Genomic DNA, 18,298 nt, shown 5'->3' on the forward strand with positions numbered 1-18,298 from the left:
GCATGTAGCAGAAGAGGAATGTCTGTCTTTCTGGCAGGACCAGGCCAGCCTTCCCAAGGAAGTAACTTTGAGCTCAATTTTGTAAGATGAGTTACCTATTGGCCATAGGATAATTCAAAGCTATATTGGGAGATATTCATGGTTCTCTCATCCAAAACAGATTTTCTATCACCTCCTATTTATATTTTCTTTCTAGGGATTACCTATATGACCCAGTTGGCTCTTCCCTACCTTAATTCTTTTACTTATTAATATGTTGAATGGACTCCATCTGTTTATGTTACAGATTCTTATTTTGCTGGTCAAACTTAACTGTGCATTCTCTTTGAAAAAGCCTTGGATTTCCAAAGCAAATTCCCGTACAAGTGAGTTATTTTCTTTGGAATTTTTTTATACTTAGAATAGGTTACGTTATGAACCACAACTCTGAATATGTAAGATTTAGTATGGGGCAATTTTAGGCATAATTTCTGATTATCATAGGGGGACTATGTCAGTTGTTGGACATTCATGAGAAGAGACTTAAATTCTGCTTCACCTTGGATATGACTCATGTGGTAACATACTCCATTGGTAGGTGGTGTAAGTTTCACAGTAGGTATAAATGAATCACAATGAAACACCAATGAGTTTGGTCATTTATTGTTGCCACAACAAGGCAGGCTACTATTACAGACTGACTTTAAGGAAACTGGGGCATTAAGGGCTAGTAAAGCAACACAGAGACATAGAGGGGCAGTAGGCTGGGTCATGTGTGTCATACAACCACTTAGGAGGACAATCATAGGTAGAAATGTGTTTTCTCTACCATGTTTTTAATGACATAACTTAAAATAATAATATTTGAAGTAGCAATATAAACAGAGTAGCATTAAGTACATTGGCTAAGATGTAGCACCGGGAAGTTCATCCCATGTGGTATCTCCCTGGAAAGTGAATCACTGTGGATTGAGCACCAGATAGGTTGTCCCAGAGCTTCCTCCAAAAGTCAGAAGGAAAAAGCTAAACCCTGAATTCTTTGGGGGTAGCAATGCATAATTCTCAGAGCCTAGAAGATTCTAGTCAGTGAAATGGGAGATTACGATCTGTAATGACATAATCTCTCTAACTGTGATTCAGGTAACTGATGAAGGTTATTTACAGAACTCACAGGATCTCTGGAAACACTGTATGGTGGGCAGTTTGGACTCTTAGGAGATTGATGGAACCATGCTCTTATTTAAGAAAATCCATCACGAAACAAAATAAAACATTCCTACACGTGGTAGCAATTCTTTGTACCAGAAAATGATTTTCTAATTTAAAAATTTTCATGATTAAGTTTCTTAGAATATTACTCTGTCATTGCTTTTTCATTATATATATATTTTTATGTTTTGATATTCAATAATTAAATTAATCCACTAATTTTTACATAAGAGCTAATTCTACCAATGGAAAAATAATGTAAACCAAATGGGGTTTTAGAGCCTTGACATATTTAAGCACCTGGCCCTCTTGTGACCCTCTCTGGTTCATGACAGATGTGTATCCAGTGTCTCCTGTTATACTTCTCACTTGTCCCTGCATGGTGGGAAGGAGGAGGAGCTGGATGAAATACTCCCAACAATTCTGGTTGACGAACATCAAAGAAATGAGGATACTACCCAGGTTCTTGCCCTCCTTTAGTACTGCAAGTGGCAGGATTTGCAGAAACTCTGATGATCCATAGCAAAGTGACTGACGGGTGATTCCTCTAGCAAGCACACTGAGGAACGGTCACACAGTGTTTCACAACACACTTCAGTACAGGAAATGAATGTCCATAATGCATGATTAGGCCCTTGAGAAACTTGAAGGAGACCTAGCGTAGAACATTTGGCCAAATTCTCCCCATGTGTTCATCATCTAGTCTACCACACTGGCCATAAATACCGTGTTCATTTTGTGTATTGGGAAATCTGGCCTAGTTTAGTTTGTTGAGATCAGTAGGAATCCAGGTTGATTCCTGAGTTTTGCAGGCCTGGTTATATGCAGGTCTCTGATCACATGTGTTTTACCCTGTTAAATCAGTCTGGCTTAGTAAATTAATCCCTCTGAAAGCCTATACCCTTCAGAAATAGCCTTTGCAGATTGCCTCATTAGAAATAATGACTCTCCTCAACTCACGCCACTAACCATTTAACTGTGCTCTCTCCAAAACTGTTATTTCACTCGAGATTGTCATCAGCCAGCAATGCTTATATGGAAAGACAAAGAATATAAGAACGTGTTATTACCTAGAAATAAAATTCTTGGCTTAGGCAAGCATTTTTACTTTCCCACTCTTTCTTGTCTATCTTGAATTTCATCTCAGGCCCAGTGTTTTTATTTTCCACAAAAATTTATCAGAGTAATATGTGGGTATGGCTTGAAAAAAATAAAAACATATAATAAAAATGTTGTCTAAGCAGTAGCATTGCCCAGCAACACCATTCCAAATTTAACAGAGGACGTCTGTGTGGAGTTTCACATACACTTACCCATTTATGCCACCGCCTAATCCTGTATGTTTATATCAATTCTGCCACCACCTGGACATTAGCACCATTTGTCAATAGCACCATTCTGCTGATTGAACAGATAACTAAAGGGAGAGATGGGGCGGACAGTGTGCTCCACACTGAAGAGTAAGTGTATCTGTGCATGAGACTGAGAATACGCTGTCCAGGACATAGAGGCCACATCCCTGCCCATCCACACCTGTCAAGAATTGGTTCTGAGATCTTCCTCTTGGAGCTCATATCCCTTCTCCCTCTACCCTGTCCTGCTGTGTGCAGTTGATATGAGGACCTCCCTTAGAAATCAGTTTAGCTGAGAATTTGTTTTGAATGTGAAACCACAGTTTACTTTTATTGCTAATGGATATATGAACATCCAAGATTAGTATTCTAACTTTCTAAGCCAACTAAATATTCCATCTTCTCCTAACTTGCCAGTTTCCCCAAGGTAAAATTCTGTGCCTGTCTGTCTCTCTTTCTGAGAATTGAACTCAGAACTTTGCACATGCCAGTCAAGCACCGTACAAACAGACATTTAAATGTAACTATGGGTACACTGAGGAGTAGATCATCTCTACATCACTGTTGTTTTTGCAGACAGAGTGTTACTTTCTAGTCCTGGCCAGCCTTGAACTTCCAATCCTTCTGTCTCAGCCTCCTGAATTATGATTACAAACATGTACCACCACAGCTGATTTTTTTCTCACTTTTTAGCTATTTTCCCCTCTCTCTTTAGGCTATACATCTTTAGGGAGTTCTAGTACTTAGTATAATTTACCTGGTTTTTAAAAGAGTTTAATCTGGAGCTCCAGTTTCCAGCTGGCAGGAGGTGAGGGCCGGCAGCAGCTGTGGCCCTGCTTGTAGCCCTCCTTGCACATAAGCTGCAGGCCCTGAGATGATGGCGGGAGCTGAGCTCACAGCCCAGGCAGGGTGTGGGAGGAGGGAGAATGTCAGGCGGGAAAACTTACTTATTTTTCTTGAAGGAGTAAGTGTGTGCCAGGAAATTGGAAGAGATAAAGGTCCACATTTCTTTTGTGATGCTGGCTAGAAATTGATTTCTATTCACTTGCTAATTAAGGTTTTGTGTAGGAATTGTCCTTTGGAGATTTTGAAAATGTTTTCTGGGTAATTAACCTAGATGTCTTAGACTATGGTCAATGTTTGCATCCTCTTCAGCTAGAATCTAGCTAGAGCAGTGGTGGTGAATCTATGGCACTCGTGTTTTTCTTTTAAGAAAAAAGATGTCTGGGTATGAGCTGTTTTGTCTAAACTAAAATTCAACACTCAGGTTTGATTGTAGTGTTGGCACTTAGGGATGAATGACTGGGTTCTGGTTGCAGTTTTGGCACTCATCTTTAAAAGGTTCACTACTACTGGTCTAGAAGTTCAGGGCTGCAAGCCGGGTCATATGTACAGAATTGCATATAAACTAAGGCCCAGTGGAATCCCACAGGCATCTGGGGATAGACTGAGGGATGTAAACAGCATTCTCTCTTCCTGCCCTCATGGAATATGGGTTAAAGAAAGAAGTCCTCTCCCTAGATGAATGAAATGAATGTTTCTCACTCTCCTATGACATTTAAAACAGCAGCTGAACCAGGTAGGTGGACAGGGTATATTATAAAGGTAAATTTAAAAAAAAATTATTTGTTCTCTGGGTAAGGTAATTAAGGCTCCATTTCCTGAAACTCTTGAGGTAGTCTGGGAGAAATCTGATCTATTTATTTTTATCTATAACGAGGAAAGAAGGTATCATTTCACAGACTTGTCTAATCTGGCACCTTTCCCAGGAGCTGATCCCTGCTGGTATGGGACTCCGGCACCTTTCACCTTCTTATCAGGGAGCAGCAGAGATGACAGTCCCAAGCCTTGTGAGGGACATTTTTTAACTAGAGGAACACAATGGAGTTGGTTTAGATCTGAAATGTACAAAGCAGAACTCAGGGAAATAGCCTGCATGGCTAAAGCATGCCACGGTCAGCAGCTGCTGCAGTGGATGGTGAGGGTGACATCCTTCCACACTTACAGTGCTTTGGGGTTTTTGAGCAAGTGTTGCCTTCTTTGCCTTTGGGTATGAGTGACATGCATCTGAGGACATGAAAAACAGCACTGTGCCTTCACAGTGGGTATGGAACATTTCTTCATGGTCTTTAGGGTCTGGCAGAAACTGGCTGACAGCCTGTCCTTGGTGCAAAGTAAATCTGTGAGAAGAGAAAACAAAATAAAACAATCTAAGGATTATTCTTTATGGATGAATGAATACATCTACTGCTGCAAGACTTCATATACTTGTCAAGAAAAGACCCATGGAAGTTCATTATTAATGGAATTTTAATGGGCATTTATTATACATCAGACACTGTGCACAGTGTTTGCATTAAACTGACTCACTGGTCACAATTCTTCACACATGCAGTAGGATTATATATACATCTGCACCCTGCCATGGCTGCCTGGTGGGTGGAGAACACTTCCCCACTCAGCTTTTGGCTCAGTTTTATGACTTACTTTGGCCAGTGTGCTATTAGCAGCCATGATTCCTGCAGGGCCTTGGAAGGTGCAGGAGGATGATCTTGCCCTGATGAGCTTTAGCATCATCATTAAAGGACCCGGTTTGTGCAGCCACAGTACTATGAAGGGAAGAGCAACACCTGCAGCAGACTTAGTCCTACCCTACAGCTTTCAGCCCAGACCAACCAGAGCCAGCCTAGATCTGCTGAGCCTGAGCCGACCAACCTACGTACCTTGAGCAAACACTACATGACCAGTTTTGAACCTGTGTGAGAATATTTTCTGTGCTGTACTTTTATTGCAATAGCTGAATGCAGCATTTTACACACATCCCTTCATTTAATCTTCATAGCACTTTGCCTGGTAAATAGTCTTAAATTTTACAGATAAGAAAAGTACAGTTTACAGCAGCTAAGAACCTGTGCAGTCTTAGGCAGCTGGTAAGTGGTGTGGCCAGACTGAGCACAGGCTGTTTTGACTCAAGCTCATGCTTTGTCAGTCACATAACTCACTGTTCCAAGTGGTAAAGCAGTTAGCCAACTGGCCCGTGCTTCCTGAGTGCTGCTTAGCAGAGTGAAAAATACAAATGAATAGATTACGGCTTTTTGCTCTCAACAATGTACTATGCAGATGAAGGCATGAAGCATGCACAAATAATTCCTGTGGTACTATTCAACTGACCACTTCAGTTCTAATCCTTGTCTTTTTTACTTACATCTGAGCAAGAATATCTTCTATTATTATTATTATTATTATTATTAATCTTGCTTTCCTCATACCTAAATCAGGGAATTAGATTGCTCTAAGTGACCACTTACATGTATGTTCTAGAAGTGAGGCTCCAAATACATTGGCCCAAGTACTACTGGTTTAGAAGAAATTAAATGAAGCTCAAATCACAGATTTTTTTTTCTTAGTGCTCTGTTTGTCTTCTTTTTTCCTTTTTGGAGAAAACATTTTAACCACCTTGAAGAAAAGCACTCCTCAAACAGGCCCCTGCCCTTTAACAAAGGAGTCAGTAAGGTAGAAATTGAAATGATATTTTCTTGACTCCATACTAGTGACTATTTTTTTTTGTTTTGTTTTGCTTTCTTCTGCTTTTTCTTTTTAAGAGGAGGATTTATTAGAGACGGATATAGGATGCACTCAAGAGCAGAGTGAGGGTGCTTAGAGAAAAGAGGCACTCTAGCTTTTATTCATCTTCAGATTATAAAGGTAAAAATGCTTTTTTCCCCCTTATGGACTTAACATTTTCTTGACCGAGTCCTGGTTACAGGAAATAAATGTCATCTGTTAACAGCCAGAATACTATTTTAGACACAAATTTCAAGTGCACTTAGGGGCTTGCAGCAGCCTAGAACTCCAAAGAAACCTGTTTTTGTTAAAAAGAATTGTTAATTCTTTTCTTCTTTAAGACTTTCTCTTTATGCCTATTATATTTAAAAAATCAGTCTCAAAAAACTCTTAGGAAAATTTCTTACATGCTTTGAATTTCAGAGATAGTACATGTTGTGACCAAACATTCTTACCATGAAAGTCCCTTCGAGGTCTTTGTCTCCCACATCCCCGCCAGAGTAGTGGGCATTTTCCTCGGGCCCAGCAAGTACATCATGTGGCTGCTGTTCCTAATACGGTAAGACTCTGGCTTTGGACCAGGAACAGCATGCAAGCTCAGGTGTAACGGGGCTGCCTTAGTTTCTTAGCCAACCTTCCTTGAAACCCCTGTTTTTGATGGATATTGAAAGTATATGTGGGGCAGCTCTTTGCTCCACATTCTCTCTGTCATGACATGAGGGCAGCTGCAAGGAAGGGGGAAGAGAGAGCAAGTGCAAAGGCACAGCTTGGTCCCAGCTCTCCCTGAATCTTCTTTTGGGCATGGTGGCTCATATGGATTCCCATTGTCTCAGTTTCCAGCTCTGTACTATTTTACTACTTGTTAAAACTTGGTATCTCCTTTGCTCCTACTCCTCTCCTCCTTCTTCACCTTTCTCTCTTTTTTCTCTTTCTTCTTCTCCTCCCCTTCCCCTTCTCTTTTTTCTTTTTGGTGAACCTAAGAATTGAGCTCAGGCCCTTTTGCATGCTAGGCAAGTATCCTGACCTTTTAAAGATTCTTATTTTATTTTGAGACAAGGTCTCATTAAGTTTCCTAGGCTGATCTCAAACTTTTGACCCTCCTTATGAGCAGCTGGGATTACTGGTCTGTGTCACTGAGTTCTGCACAACACTATTCTGACCTGTTACATAAGTGGTATGTAAGCTTTATCTTCTGCAAAGGACCAAAGTATGATCTCTCCGAAGGGGGGATCTGTTATTATAAGCAAGTCTCCAAAGTTTTTAGCCCTATTGCATTATGTTCTGTGAAGTTTAACTTTTCTCCAGTGTTGAAGTTCTTAACTCTTTGTGAAGGTGACTTGACTTGGAAATATGGTCTTAGCAGACGTAATTATGATGCAGATGAGGGTGAGTTCACTTTGCAGTAGGGTGGGTTCTTAATCCAACAGGACTGGTGCTGTCTTTGTAAGAAAAGACACACAAAGAAAAGAAAGCCACACTGAGACACAGAGAGAAGGCAGCCAAGTGATAAAGGAGGCATAGATTGGAATTAAGGGTTTGTGAACCATTAAAAAAAATTAAAAACAAACAAACAAAACTAAGGGTTGCTGGCAAATACAAAAACCCAGGAGAATGGATCATTTGGATCTAAAATTTCCCCCAAGGCCTCATACATTCTGAGGTGGGGCTCTTGGGAAGTGATTGGAGGATAAGCACTCTAACACTCAGTGGACTAACTCATTGCTAAATTTGGAACTTGGGAGATGATGGAATTGAGGCGCTGAGGCCTAGCTGAAGGGGCTCTGAGTCATGAGAGTTTGCCCTGCAGGACTATATTTTGTCTTGGGCCCCTTCATTTCTTGCTCTTGTTCTCTAGTTCTTTCTCTTTTCCTTGCTTATTAGATGCTATTGTAGCAGCTTTCCTTTGTTATGCTTTTGCACCATGATGTTCCACCTCACCACCGTCCTAACAGCAATGGAGCCAGCTGATCATGCACTGAATCCTCTGAAACAGTGAGCCAAAATAAATCTTTCCTTTCTTTAAATTTATTTTCAGGCATTTTGGGATGTCAGCAGGAAAGTGACTAGTACAGAGAGAAAGGTTGAACCTGACAACACATTCATTTTAGATTTCAAGACTTTAAAATTGTGGCAGAATAAATCTCTGTTGTTTTAGGCCAGCACCCATTTTATGGTCATTTTTTACAGTAACCCTAAGAAAATTAATTAATGTACTTTCTCATCCACAACAAACACTACACCAGCACCACTATGCCACCATCACAACATAGTCTATTAAGCATTTATCATGCACTTGATATATATGATATCATTTGGTTTTTAGAGAAATTTGCTTGAGATATATCTATCTTTTTCTTTTAATATTTAGGGGTCCCAGAAAGCCTCAGCACTTGACTCAGCATCACATAGGTGGTAAATAAATGGTGATGGTGAAATTTTATGCTCTTAGTGCCTCTAAAGCTTTCCTTCAGGAGAATGAGTCTCTTGTGTTGATGACAAGTAAGAAGATCGTATGTGCAAGTCCTTCTTGACTAGAACAGCCTCAGTGTTTCAATACATGAACCCTTTTCTTCAGACTAGGGAAGTACCTAAACGATTAAAAAGAGTCTTGGCCAAGCTTGGCATAATTGCCTGGTCTTGGGAGCCATGATGTTTCAAATGTCCTCTGAGCCCTGGGAACATGCTGGGACTTGGCATCCTACTGTTGGAGAGAGGGGAACCAGAAGTGACAGTGGAGGATAGTGGTGGTCTATATTGGTAGTTAGTATTCCAGGTCTATGTTTAACAGCTCATTTAGACAATGACCGTGAGCTCAGCATCATGGTGGAGCTTAATTATACCAGTTCTCCTTACTATTGTAGACAATGAAGGTTTGTTGTGTTCATCAGTCAATTGGATCTCAGCCCTGAACTATACACAATGCTTATAATTAGGAACAATTTGGAGAGGAAATTCTTATTTCCATGTGATTAGTCAAAGGAAACTGTACTTGGAAATTTAAAGGGACAGTTTAGCCTGTTTCCTTGCTATTAGCTGTTTCTAGGGTGAGAAAATAACATTTTGCTCTTGAATAAAAATTGAAAATACTTTCATTATTGTTTGTAAATGCAGTTTCCATAAGATTTAGAGCTCCTTAAGATCAAGAACTATATCTCACAGCATTCTCAGAGTTTCAGCATTTGCCTAAGATATATCTTATGACCAATAATGTTTGTAGATTAAAAGAATAAATACAATCCTATTACTATAGAAAAATATTCTTCAGTAGAAAATTTATAGACCAAATGTTCCTTTTTATCAGCAATGAATTTAAAGATTTAAGTGCTGTCTGTGTTCTTATTGTGTCTTTTTTGAGACAGGGTTTTGCTATATGGTCTGAGGCTGAGCCTCCCAAATGCTGGGATTTCCAGCTTGTCTCTATTCTTTTTATAATATCTCACTTCCCAAATAAGAAAATGAGAATGAAACTAACAAAAACAAAACCCAGGAATGATAAAAAAGAGACTTGCTTTGCTTTTTACCAAGATACTTGGAAAACATTTTATAAAGCTCAGTGTGGAAAAGGTGGTCCTGACTTAGATTTTAAGTTATTAAAAATTCAGATGGTATTTAAAAGAAATAAAATGGCTTTGGAAACAAGCCTTATATGAATTTATACTCAATCTTACATAGTGGATATAGGAGTATATTTATTATAATGACTGGCTGACAAGAATCTTGGCCTTACATGGTTTATTTTCAAAGCATTTTAGGGAGTTTAGGATCAAAGTGGGTAGTTGACTTCTTAAATCAAAGAATTTCTTGTAACTGCTCTTTCATGTTACTTCTATGTGAGTTAGCATGGTTCTCCCTTTAAGAGAAGCCAGGATTAAGTTTTATTGTCCTGATAATTGTTGATGAGAGGAATTCATTGCTATTTATATTAATTGTCAGCCAACTGTGGGTCACCATCTAGTCAGTACGACATTTCAAGATAAAAAATATCATCTATGCATTTAACCCAGTTTTGATTGTTGAAGATTGTGTTGCCCAGAAATGACAATTAAAAACAATCTCTATATAATTAAAAGTAACATCAATAATCCCTAACCCTAGAAATGATCAAGCAAGTCTAGGTGACTGATTTAATTATATAAAGAAACAACACAGAAGGAATTTCAAAGCCTTAATATTTAAAAAACATAGTATAATGGAAGATGAGATAAAAGTAAAGGAAGAGGGCCTCAAAATAACATGACAGTGCTTCTCTAATTTTGCTAGGCATTGGAATCACCAGGGGGTTGCATGTAAATGTAGATTCTGATTTAATAAGTCTGAGATCTGGCGTTTCTAGTAAACTCTGGGGAGATGCCAATTCATCTGGTTTTGAGTAGTAAGGGTCTGTAGAATAAATATCAGTAGCCCTTCTAAAAATGAATCTTAAGTGATTTCTTCTGGTCATGAATGCTACCCTCACCTGCAAAAGGTGATCAGAAAGAAGCTACCTATGATAGCATTTCCCTCGGTGCATTTCAGTCAGGATTTCCAACCACGATCTCTTTAAAACAGATCAACAACAGGATGCTCTCATATATGTGATTCACAGGCCCTCAGCAAACATGCCCTAGGTAGTATGTTACTTTTTCTCATCTTCAAAGCTATCCTGGGCTTTTTTCTTAATGTGTGGCAGCCCTATCTTTGCAGCAGCCCAAGTCAGAAACATAGACATTGGCTTTCTTTTCCCTTCCTTTGGCACAAAGTCTTGTCAAGGCTTGTCTCTCTGTCTCTGTCTTTTTGCATCTCTGTCTGTCTTTCTTTCTGCACTTCTACTGCCCTACTTCATGCCATGTCTCTCTTTTGCATGGCGTACAGCTGCTGTCTCCTAACTGTTCCTCCCTGTCCATTCTCAGACTCATAATCAGGATAACCTCCTTATCTTCTTTCTTGCTTGAGGTACTTTGATAGCTCCTTTTGCCCTCAGTATAATGTCAGATTCATCCACAAAGCTCTTTGCCCTCTAACTCTGGTTCATCTCTCCAATGCTTTCACTTTCTAACTCCCCTTGAGCTTTATACTTGAGTTAGATTTATATGTAATGCCACCATCTTGTCATTTTCCTGGTTACTCTGTAATCTAAGTACCCCTCCTGGAACCTCTTGCCTGATTTTTCTGCTTTTCCTTTAAGTCCCTGTTCTCCCAGTTTTGGTTTGATATCCTCCCCAAATATCCTCATACCCATTCCCTTTCTTTCCTCTCTTCTCATAAGGCCTGTCACCAATTTGTGCTTTTGTTTCTCCTTTGAATTTGTGTTTAGAAAGCAGTAAGTGCTCAACAATTATTTGTTGAATAAATGCATAATTTGGAAATAAGCAATCCCTTCTTGGAATTAACTCTGAGTAGTCTCTGTCAGATGTTTTAGAATTTGGAAGCAGGCAAGCACATATTTTATTAATTCTCATCTTTAAGACATCTGTGGTGTGTGTATGTGTGCGTGTGTGTGTGTGTGTGTGTGTGTGTGTGTGTGTGTGTGTGGCTGTACTAGGGACCCAGGTCCATCACACTGAATTATGTGCCACCCCATGTTTTCAAGACAGGCTCTTGCTAAGTTCCTAATTGGGGCTGGGCTCAAACTTGTGATTCTCCCACTTCAGCTTCCCAGAAGTGCTAAGATTACAGGTGTGCATCACTATGTCCTGCTTCCTTTAAGACATCTTTGGAAAAGAACTATCACTGTGTTCTACTAACATGTAGCTTTTACAGACTCAGCGTAAGCCTTATTTGAGGTCTCACAGTTGGTTCTTTAATTTGGGTCATGCTGATACTCTAACCCTCAGTACTGGACTACATCTATGCAAGACATTCTTTATTTTGTAAGCAATATAAATAAACTATTGAGAACAACTTCTCTTCTTGCCAGAGAACTTTCTTCCAGGCTTTAAATTTAATTCAAAATCTTACAGATTGATGAAGTCAAAGATGTCTCTAGAGCAAACTTTAGAGCTTATTGACAAACCCACTCATTTATGGATAAGGAAACTGAAGTCTATTGAGATTGAGTAACTTGCCTATGGGATGTAACTGATAAAGTATTTGTCTTTTTAAGTGCACTCATGTATATTACTTAAAATAGTCACAACTCTGTAAGGCTTATGTTATTATTTCCTTTATACCCAAAAGGAAATTGAGTGTCAGAAAGCTAAACAGCTTGACAGGGTAGACAGTGGATGCTCTGGGATACAGATCTATTGCTGTTTTCTTCAAAACTGGATTCCTACCACCTCTGAGGCAGTTATGACAATAAAGAGTGAAAAGGAGATCTGGCTTGGCACTCTGCTTTTGACATCACTCCACTTCATGTCATAAATAGCCACTTAACTGCTACAGGCTACACTTTAAAACAGTTACTAAAGTGATCACAAAATATGTCACATTTTGGAATACTTCAGTGGTTTTGGACTAGAACTCAGGACCTTGTGGATACCAGGGAAATATTCTAGCATTAAGCCACAGCTGCAGCCATACTTAGGATACTTTTAAAGTGAAAACTGAATGTAGCAGACAACACTGCCTTTTCACTGCTCAGTTCTTTGGATTTCTTTTATTTTCAAGTGCCTCTCCTTTACCCAACTAACTTTCAGCTACCATACTTAGCTTCTAATACCCAGTATCCTGGGAGGACTGCCCACAGCCTACAAAAGTTCCTTTATCTCTCCAGTGGAGTGTAAATGTCTGAAAATTCACACCCCTTGGGGTAGCCCTTGGTCAATAGCTGAAGAGTATGAATCTGCAAGTCCCACTCAATGGCTTCAAAGCTGACAAGTTTTAGGTATAACTTACACACTGGAGCTCCCTTGCAGACCAGGCTGGAGCTGGAACTTCAGATGGCTGAGGGATACCCTGCTTGTGTTTCTCCTACTCCCTTAAGGGTTTTCCCTGAGAACACTTTTTAAATAAATCTCTTGCACACATTTATCTACAGTTGAACCTGACCTGAGATGATGGGACTAAATTTACAAAGGAGACCATTCCATACTTGGCTAGGTTCCTGAGAAAGGTTTTACTAACTCTCAAAGATCTATGAAAAACAAGCAATTCTCCTCTGTGGGAGATGACATCAGTGTAAACATGCTTTGAGATAGAAAAAGAGATGAAATACTTTCTTAAGCAATTAGAGACAAACTCCATCAAATCACAAAGCTTATTCTCACAGTTGCTAGCCAGCCTCTTCGCATTAAGATTTTCTATTAATCAAAGGGGTCATAAAACTATCTACAGGATGAGTCATGAAGAATGACTCATTTGTGCAAAGCTCTGTTTCCCCCTGAGTAAACCATCCACTCACCAGCACTCTTCTTGCAGGCTTGCTGGTTGCAGTGCTGGAATTCTGGAGGTCTTGGTTCATGATCACACAGGCAGTGATCTTGGTCTTCAGCTGTATCGTTCTCTGAGGGGACACAGTGAACGGTCCTTTTCTGAAGTCCACCTCCACAGGACCTGGTGCACTGAAAAACAGAAACACTGAGAGTTGGAGTTCTTGCCCAGCTTAACCAGAGGAGTGTCAGCAGAGCACCTCTAATCCCATAGTCAATTATGGGAAAGTCTCTGTGACTGAGAACCTTTCTGAAAAATGATAGAATAGCTAAAAATAATAATTTAGAGATGTGAAGATAGGAACATACCAATATGTATTATAGATTGGTTGAGTTGAATTCAGCTTGCTTTACTACTGGGTTCTCTGAAGAATATGCTCTTCTTTCTTACATTTGAAACTGGCTAATTTCTCCCACCACATGGCTAAATCATTGTGATCTAAGAATGCACAATAATACCATGGGGCACTTCCCACTCAGACACATATGGCCATTCCAGGGCACTGCCCACTGAGACACTTATGGCCATTCCATAAAGCTAGGCTGGTGAGTCATTTTGCTGGGAATTTTGAATCAAGATGCAGCAAGAAATTCTCTGAGGGTTAAATATGTAAATTTAAGTACAGTTAGTGGCCACATTTCCTGCCAATTAGGAGAAGAAAACACAGATGGCAAAAATATGAGCAGAATGAAGCATATGCTTAGAGAGGAACAGGATGAGATGGAATTCTTGAAGGTATATAATCTAGGCTCGAGCTAACTCCCAACCCAAACATTCATATCTGCATCATAAATACACAAAGGAAAACATATGGAGAAAGGTTGAAATTCAAGCAAAAAATTTGGTGCTGTCCAATTTATCTGAATTAGTTTTGATTTGGGGATGGTGATGAGATGTGGATAAAAGAAATGGAGCTTCTAGGGAAGCTGATAGTAGGATCAACAAAAGAAAAGGAAGAGAAAAGCTATGGTGGAATGTGGAAATAATTTGGAATGGAGACAGTAACAGAACTGCATATAGAGATGAAGGAAGGAGCAGGGTAGCACAGGTCTTTGGGGTTGGGGGCTGTATGGATGGGGTTTCTGTAAGAAACTGGATTTTAATAGCAGTATCTGAGTTGATTAGTGGTATCCTAATTGATTTGTAGACATATTCTTATCCAGTGGGCTGGATTTTTAATAATATTTGAAAACATTAATGCAATCTTTGAAATTTAGTGATTTGGAATAGAGTTCTAGGTTTAAGTTTAGGAGATTTGGGATTTCTTGCTTACAACACATCATCCTGGACCATTCACTTCACCACTCTCTTCCTCCATCAAATGTAAGACCAGATGACTTTTCTTTATTTCTGTTTCTCAGGGACTAGTGAGACAAGAACAGGCTGGTTCTGCGTGCTGCAGTCCTGGGCAGGGCAAGTTAGGATAAAACAGCTAGCTTCAAATAGACACAAAAATAAACATAGGCAATCACCATCTTTGCATCTATTTGCCAATTAAAGTAGCTTATCATTAAATGAATCTGTTGTATTTAATTGGAGGATTAAGCAGGAAGCAGGGCTGCTGATTTGAGTTTGGTTGATTGTACTATGAGTTTGGGGTCTCAGAGGGAAAGTATAAGTTTCTTGGGGGTCAAATATACTCCTTTGGTGCCTATGAAACCAAGAATCCTTGTGCCAGAAATAAGTGTCCCAAATCAGGATGGGGTTAGACTTAGTGGTGTCCCAGTTTAGGCTACTGACTCAGTGAATTTCTCACATCAATTCATAACCCGAACTCTATATTAGCTTCACGCAGCCCTGTGTGCTCTGTCCAAAAGGTGAGTGAATTGGAGCTCTAATTGGTTTTTTGAAAAAGTTGATTCTCAGTGCTCAGAAATACTTGCTCTGTGGGAAGCTATAAAAGAAATATATGAAAACCAGATTCTGTTATTACTGCCACTCAATCAGGATAGATCAAATGGAGAAATATGAGGAGAAACTATTTGATGTTTTATAATGAATGCAAACATGTTCACTGAATAATTTTCCTGTACTTATTAACACATGGATGGTCATGTTTTATACATAAAGAAAATATTTTTGAGTTTAATCCTTGTAATAACCATGCAAAATAAGATGTTCTGGTTTTATCAATGTAGAAATAAAATTCTCTCTTCCACCCCAGCTTTTCTTATTTGAATTAAGGTATATGTAGCTCTTTCTATAGAAATTCATACCCCTCAGATTCGGAAATTTTTTCTTGTGTTGATTCTTTGATTCTTTTCTTCTATTTTCTTCTTTCTCTCTTTCCAAAATCTCATTCTTTTGATATTACATCTACTGGGTCTGATACTCTAATTTTTTTTATCCTTACCTTAATTTATTTTTAACTTTTTTCTTTTCTTGTGACACTTCCTCAAATTGTTTTTCAATTTTCTATTTTTGATACTTTTAAATTTTTCTAAAGACTCCTGTTCTCCAAATTTCTTCCCACAACTGCTTATTCTCACATCATGGATATATTCTCTTATTTTTCTGAAGAGATTAATTATAGTTCTTTGGGGAAGGAGTTCATCTATTTTTTACCTGGTCTCTATTTCCTTGAGGTTCCTTTTGTTTTGTTTGTTTAATCATTCTACTTTTGGTGTAAAGAGAAGGCTTCTCAACCAGAGAGAGATTTCAGAAGCTTATAGATAATTCTTCTCTACTCCTACCATTGGCTAACCTGCCATAAGATGCAGTGGTTCTTAGAGCTTTCAGAGGACTATCCTGTGAGCAGCTACAATGAGTTGTCCTAATGCCTAGTAGTGGTCAGTTACCTAAAATGATAAGTACAGTAACTTGAATCCCCTTCTCTGCCTGTTTCCTCTTTTCTGTCACTCCTGCTCCCTGTTGTTGTATTTCCTAGTAACGTGTCAGATTTTTGCCTCAAGACTACATGTCCTAGAGAACTCATGTAAGACAAATCAGACCAAAGTCTGTTTATGGGAAAGTTTTATTTTCAATATCATGGATAGCTTTATGCAGTAAATAAATTTTAGGAGAAAAATAAATCTTTCTCTTATTTTCAGTTTAATTACTTTGTTTCTCTTCATCAAACAGGCTTGCCCTCTGTCCAATTGCTTTGTAGGAAGCAAAGAGGCCTGAAACTCACTAGGTCAGACTAATTCTGAAGTTCAGAACTGGAGAACTTGTCTAGAAAAAGAACCAAAGATCTTAAGGTGCTGAGGCTCCAAATAACCTTGTCTTAGGCTTTGTACCTTTGGAATAATTTTTGTACTGCATTTGATCTTTTCTCTTCTGTTTTTATTTTATTTATTTATTTAAATTTTTAAAAAAGAAAAATAGAAAAAAAGGGTAGAGAGACAAAGTAGGTAGAAATCTTGGAGACACAAGGGTAGGCAAAGAGTTCATAAACAAAATGCAAACTGCACTGAAGTAGTTCAAAGAATCAACAACTAGGATCTCATCATTAATAAGTTTTTTCACTTCAAAAGAAATCACCCATAAAGTGAAAATAAAACCCACAGCATGGGAAAGAATTTTAGCCAGCACCTCAGACAAAGGACTTATATCCAGAACATAGAAAGAATTGAAAAACATCAAGGGCCCAAATTCCTTTTATAACCAAATGGCAACAAACACTATTTTCTTTCCTAAAGCTAGAGCAAAACAAAGTCTAAATAACCAACCCTTACCAAGTCCCAGTTTCCGGTGGCCCAGTGACAGCAAACATGCCTGTTGCAAGGCATAGTAGATGGGGGCCTTTTTGTCCAGTCACACAGGCCTCCTGGACAAGACACCCCTCTCTCTTGAACTCCACCTCCACAGGATCTGGAACACTGATACACAATAAGGCAAAATTAGGTAAAACTAACTAGGTGGTAACACATTCAATGGCAAGGGCATATTTTTTTACTATTGTTGTCGTGCATTAATAGAAACATTAATGTCTGCATTGGGACCTTGTACAAACTTGCGGATTCCTTATAATGATCACTTTAGCTTCAAAACAATAGTAGTAAGACAAAAATTAATGACACGGAAGGAAGCTGATGAAGGAAATTTTGAGGCTAAGAGGTGAAGAAAAACAAGAAGACGCCAAATAGTCCAATGTCAAATAGTATGTCAAAAGAAAAGAATTTTGGTTGAAAACTACAATCAGTGATCTTTCTAGAATGAACATTATACTAACTACATTTTGCCTTTAGGAACAAATTTCTAGAAACCAAAATGTGAAATGTAGGTGTTTTTATTATGATTACCTCTGACAGCCTCGAAGGAAAACACATTTACAAAACAATTTTGTTTGGTTCTTATTAAAATGTGATTCAATTTTCCTGCACTATTATATAAAAGTTTAAGAATTAAATATGTCTGTATAAGGGAGAGTGAAATTTATAGATTTGCTCAAGATTCTAAGGCATGTACCATAATGTTCATAAAATAGACTTGAGATGGCAAATTGTATGTCAAGGGATACTTCACTAAAGTATCCCTTTAGTATGTCAGAGATTTCTTCACTAGAGCAATTTTATAAAATATAGTTTAATTTGCTTAATTTCTAGGAGGAAATAAAGCAATTTGCTAAGACTTTGAAAATAATAATGTAGTAATTAATTATCAACTTGAACAAGAAGTGCCTCATAAATTGGATCAGCATAGTTCTGACTGTGACTCAGGGATTTTCTGAAGACAGAAGACCCACCCAGGGGGTGGGTAGCACCAAGCAAAGGCTTTGTAGCCTGACTAGAATAAAGAATGAAGCCTTGCTGTTATTTCTTTGAAGGAGCTCTATTCTTTATCTTCACCTTGGACATTGTCTCTTGGCTTCCAGTGTAGACTCTGCACACTTCAAACGCAGC

The 18,298-nt window shown here is 38.7% G+C and overlaps 1 protein-coding gene across 1 annotated transcript in view; it reads right to left on the reverse strand.

Moving 5' to 3' along the window:
- Positions 1-626: 626 nt before the first annotated feature.
- Positions 627-18,298, reverse strand: part of Adamts12 (ADAM metallopeptidase with thrombospondin type 1 motif 12) — a 286,768-nt gene continuing 269,096 nt past the window's right edge. Inside the window, exons 22-24 of the mRNA XM_003470179.4 lie at positions 17,132-17,275; positions 13,426-13,585; positions 627-4,720 (exon numbers count right to left, since the gene is read on the reverse strand). Of these exons, the coding sequence (XP_003470227.1) occupies positions 4,542-4,720; positions 13,426-13,585; positions 17,132-17,275 (483 nt within the window). The 3' untranslated portion in view covers positions 627-4,541. The remainder of the gene's footprint in view (positions 4,721-13,425; positions 13,586-17,131; positions 17,276-18,298) is intronic.

The sequence above is a fragment of the Cavia porcellus genome, unplaced genomic scaffold (genome assembly GCF_034190915.1).
Source record: "Cavia porcellus strain 051 isolate PalLab524CR breed Dunkin Hartley unplaced genomic scaffold, mCavPor4.1 scaffold_11, whole genome shotgun sequence".
Classification (NCBI taxonomy): domain Eukaryota; kingdom Metazoa; phylum Chordata; class Mammalia; order Rodentia; family Caviidae; genus Cavia; species Cavia porcellus.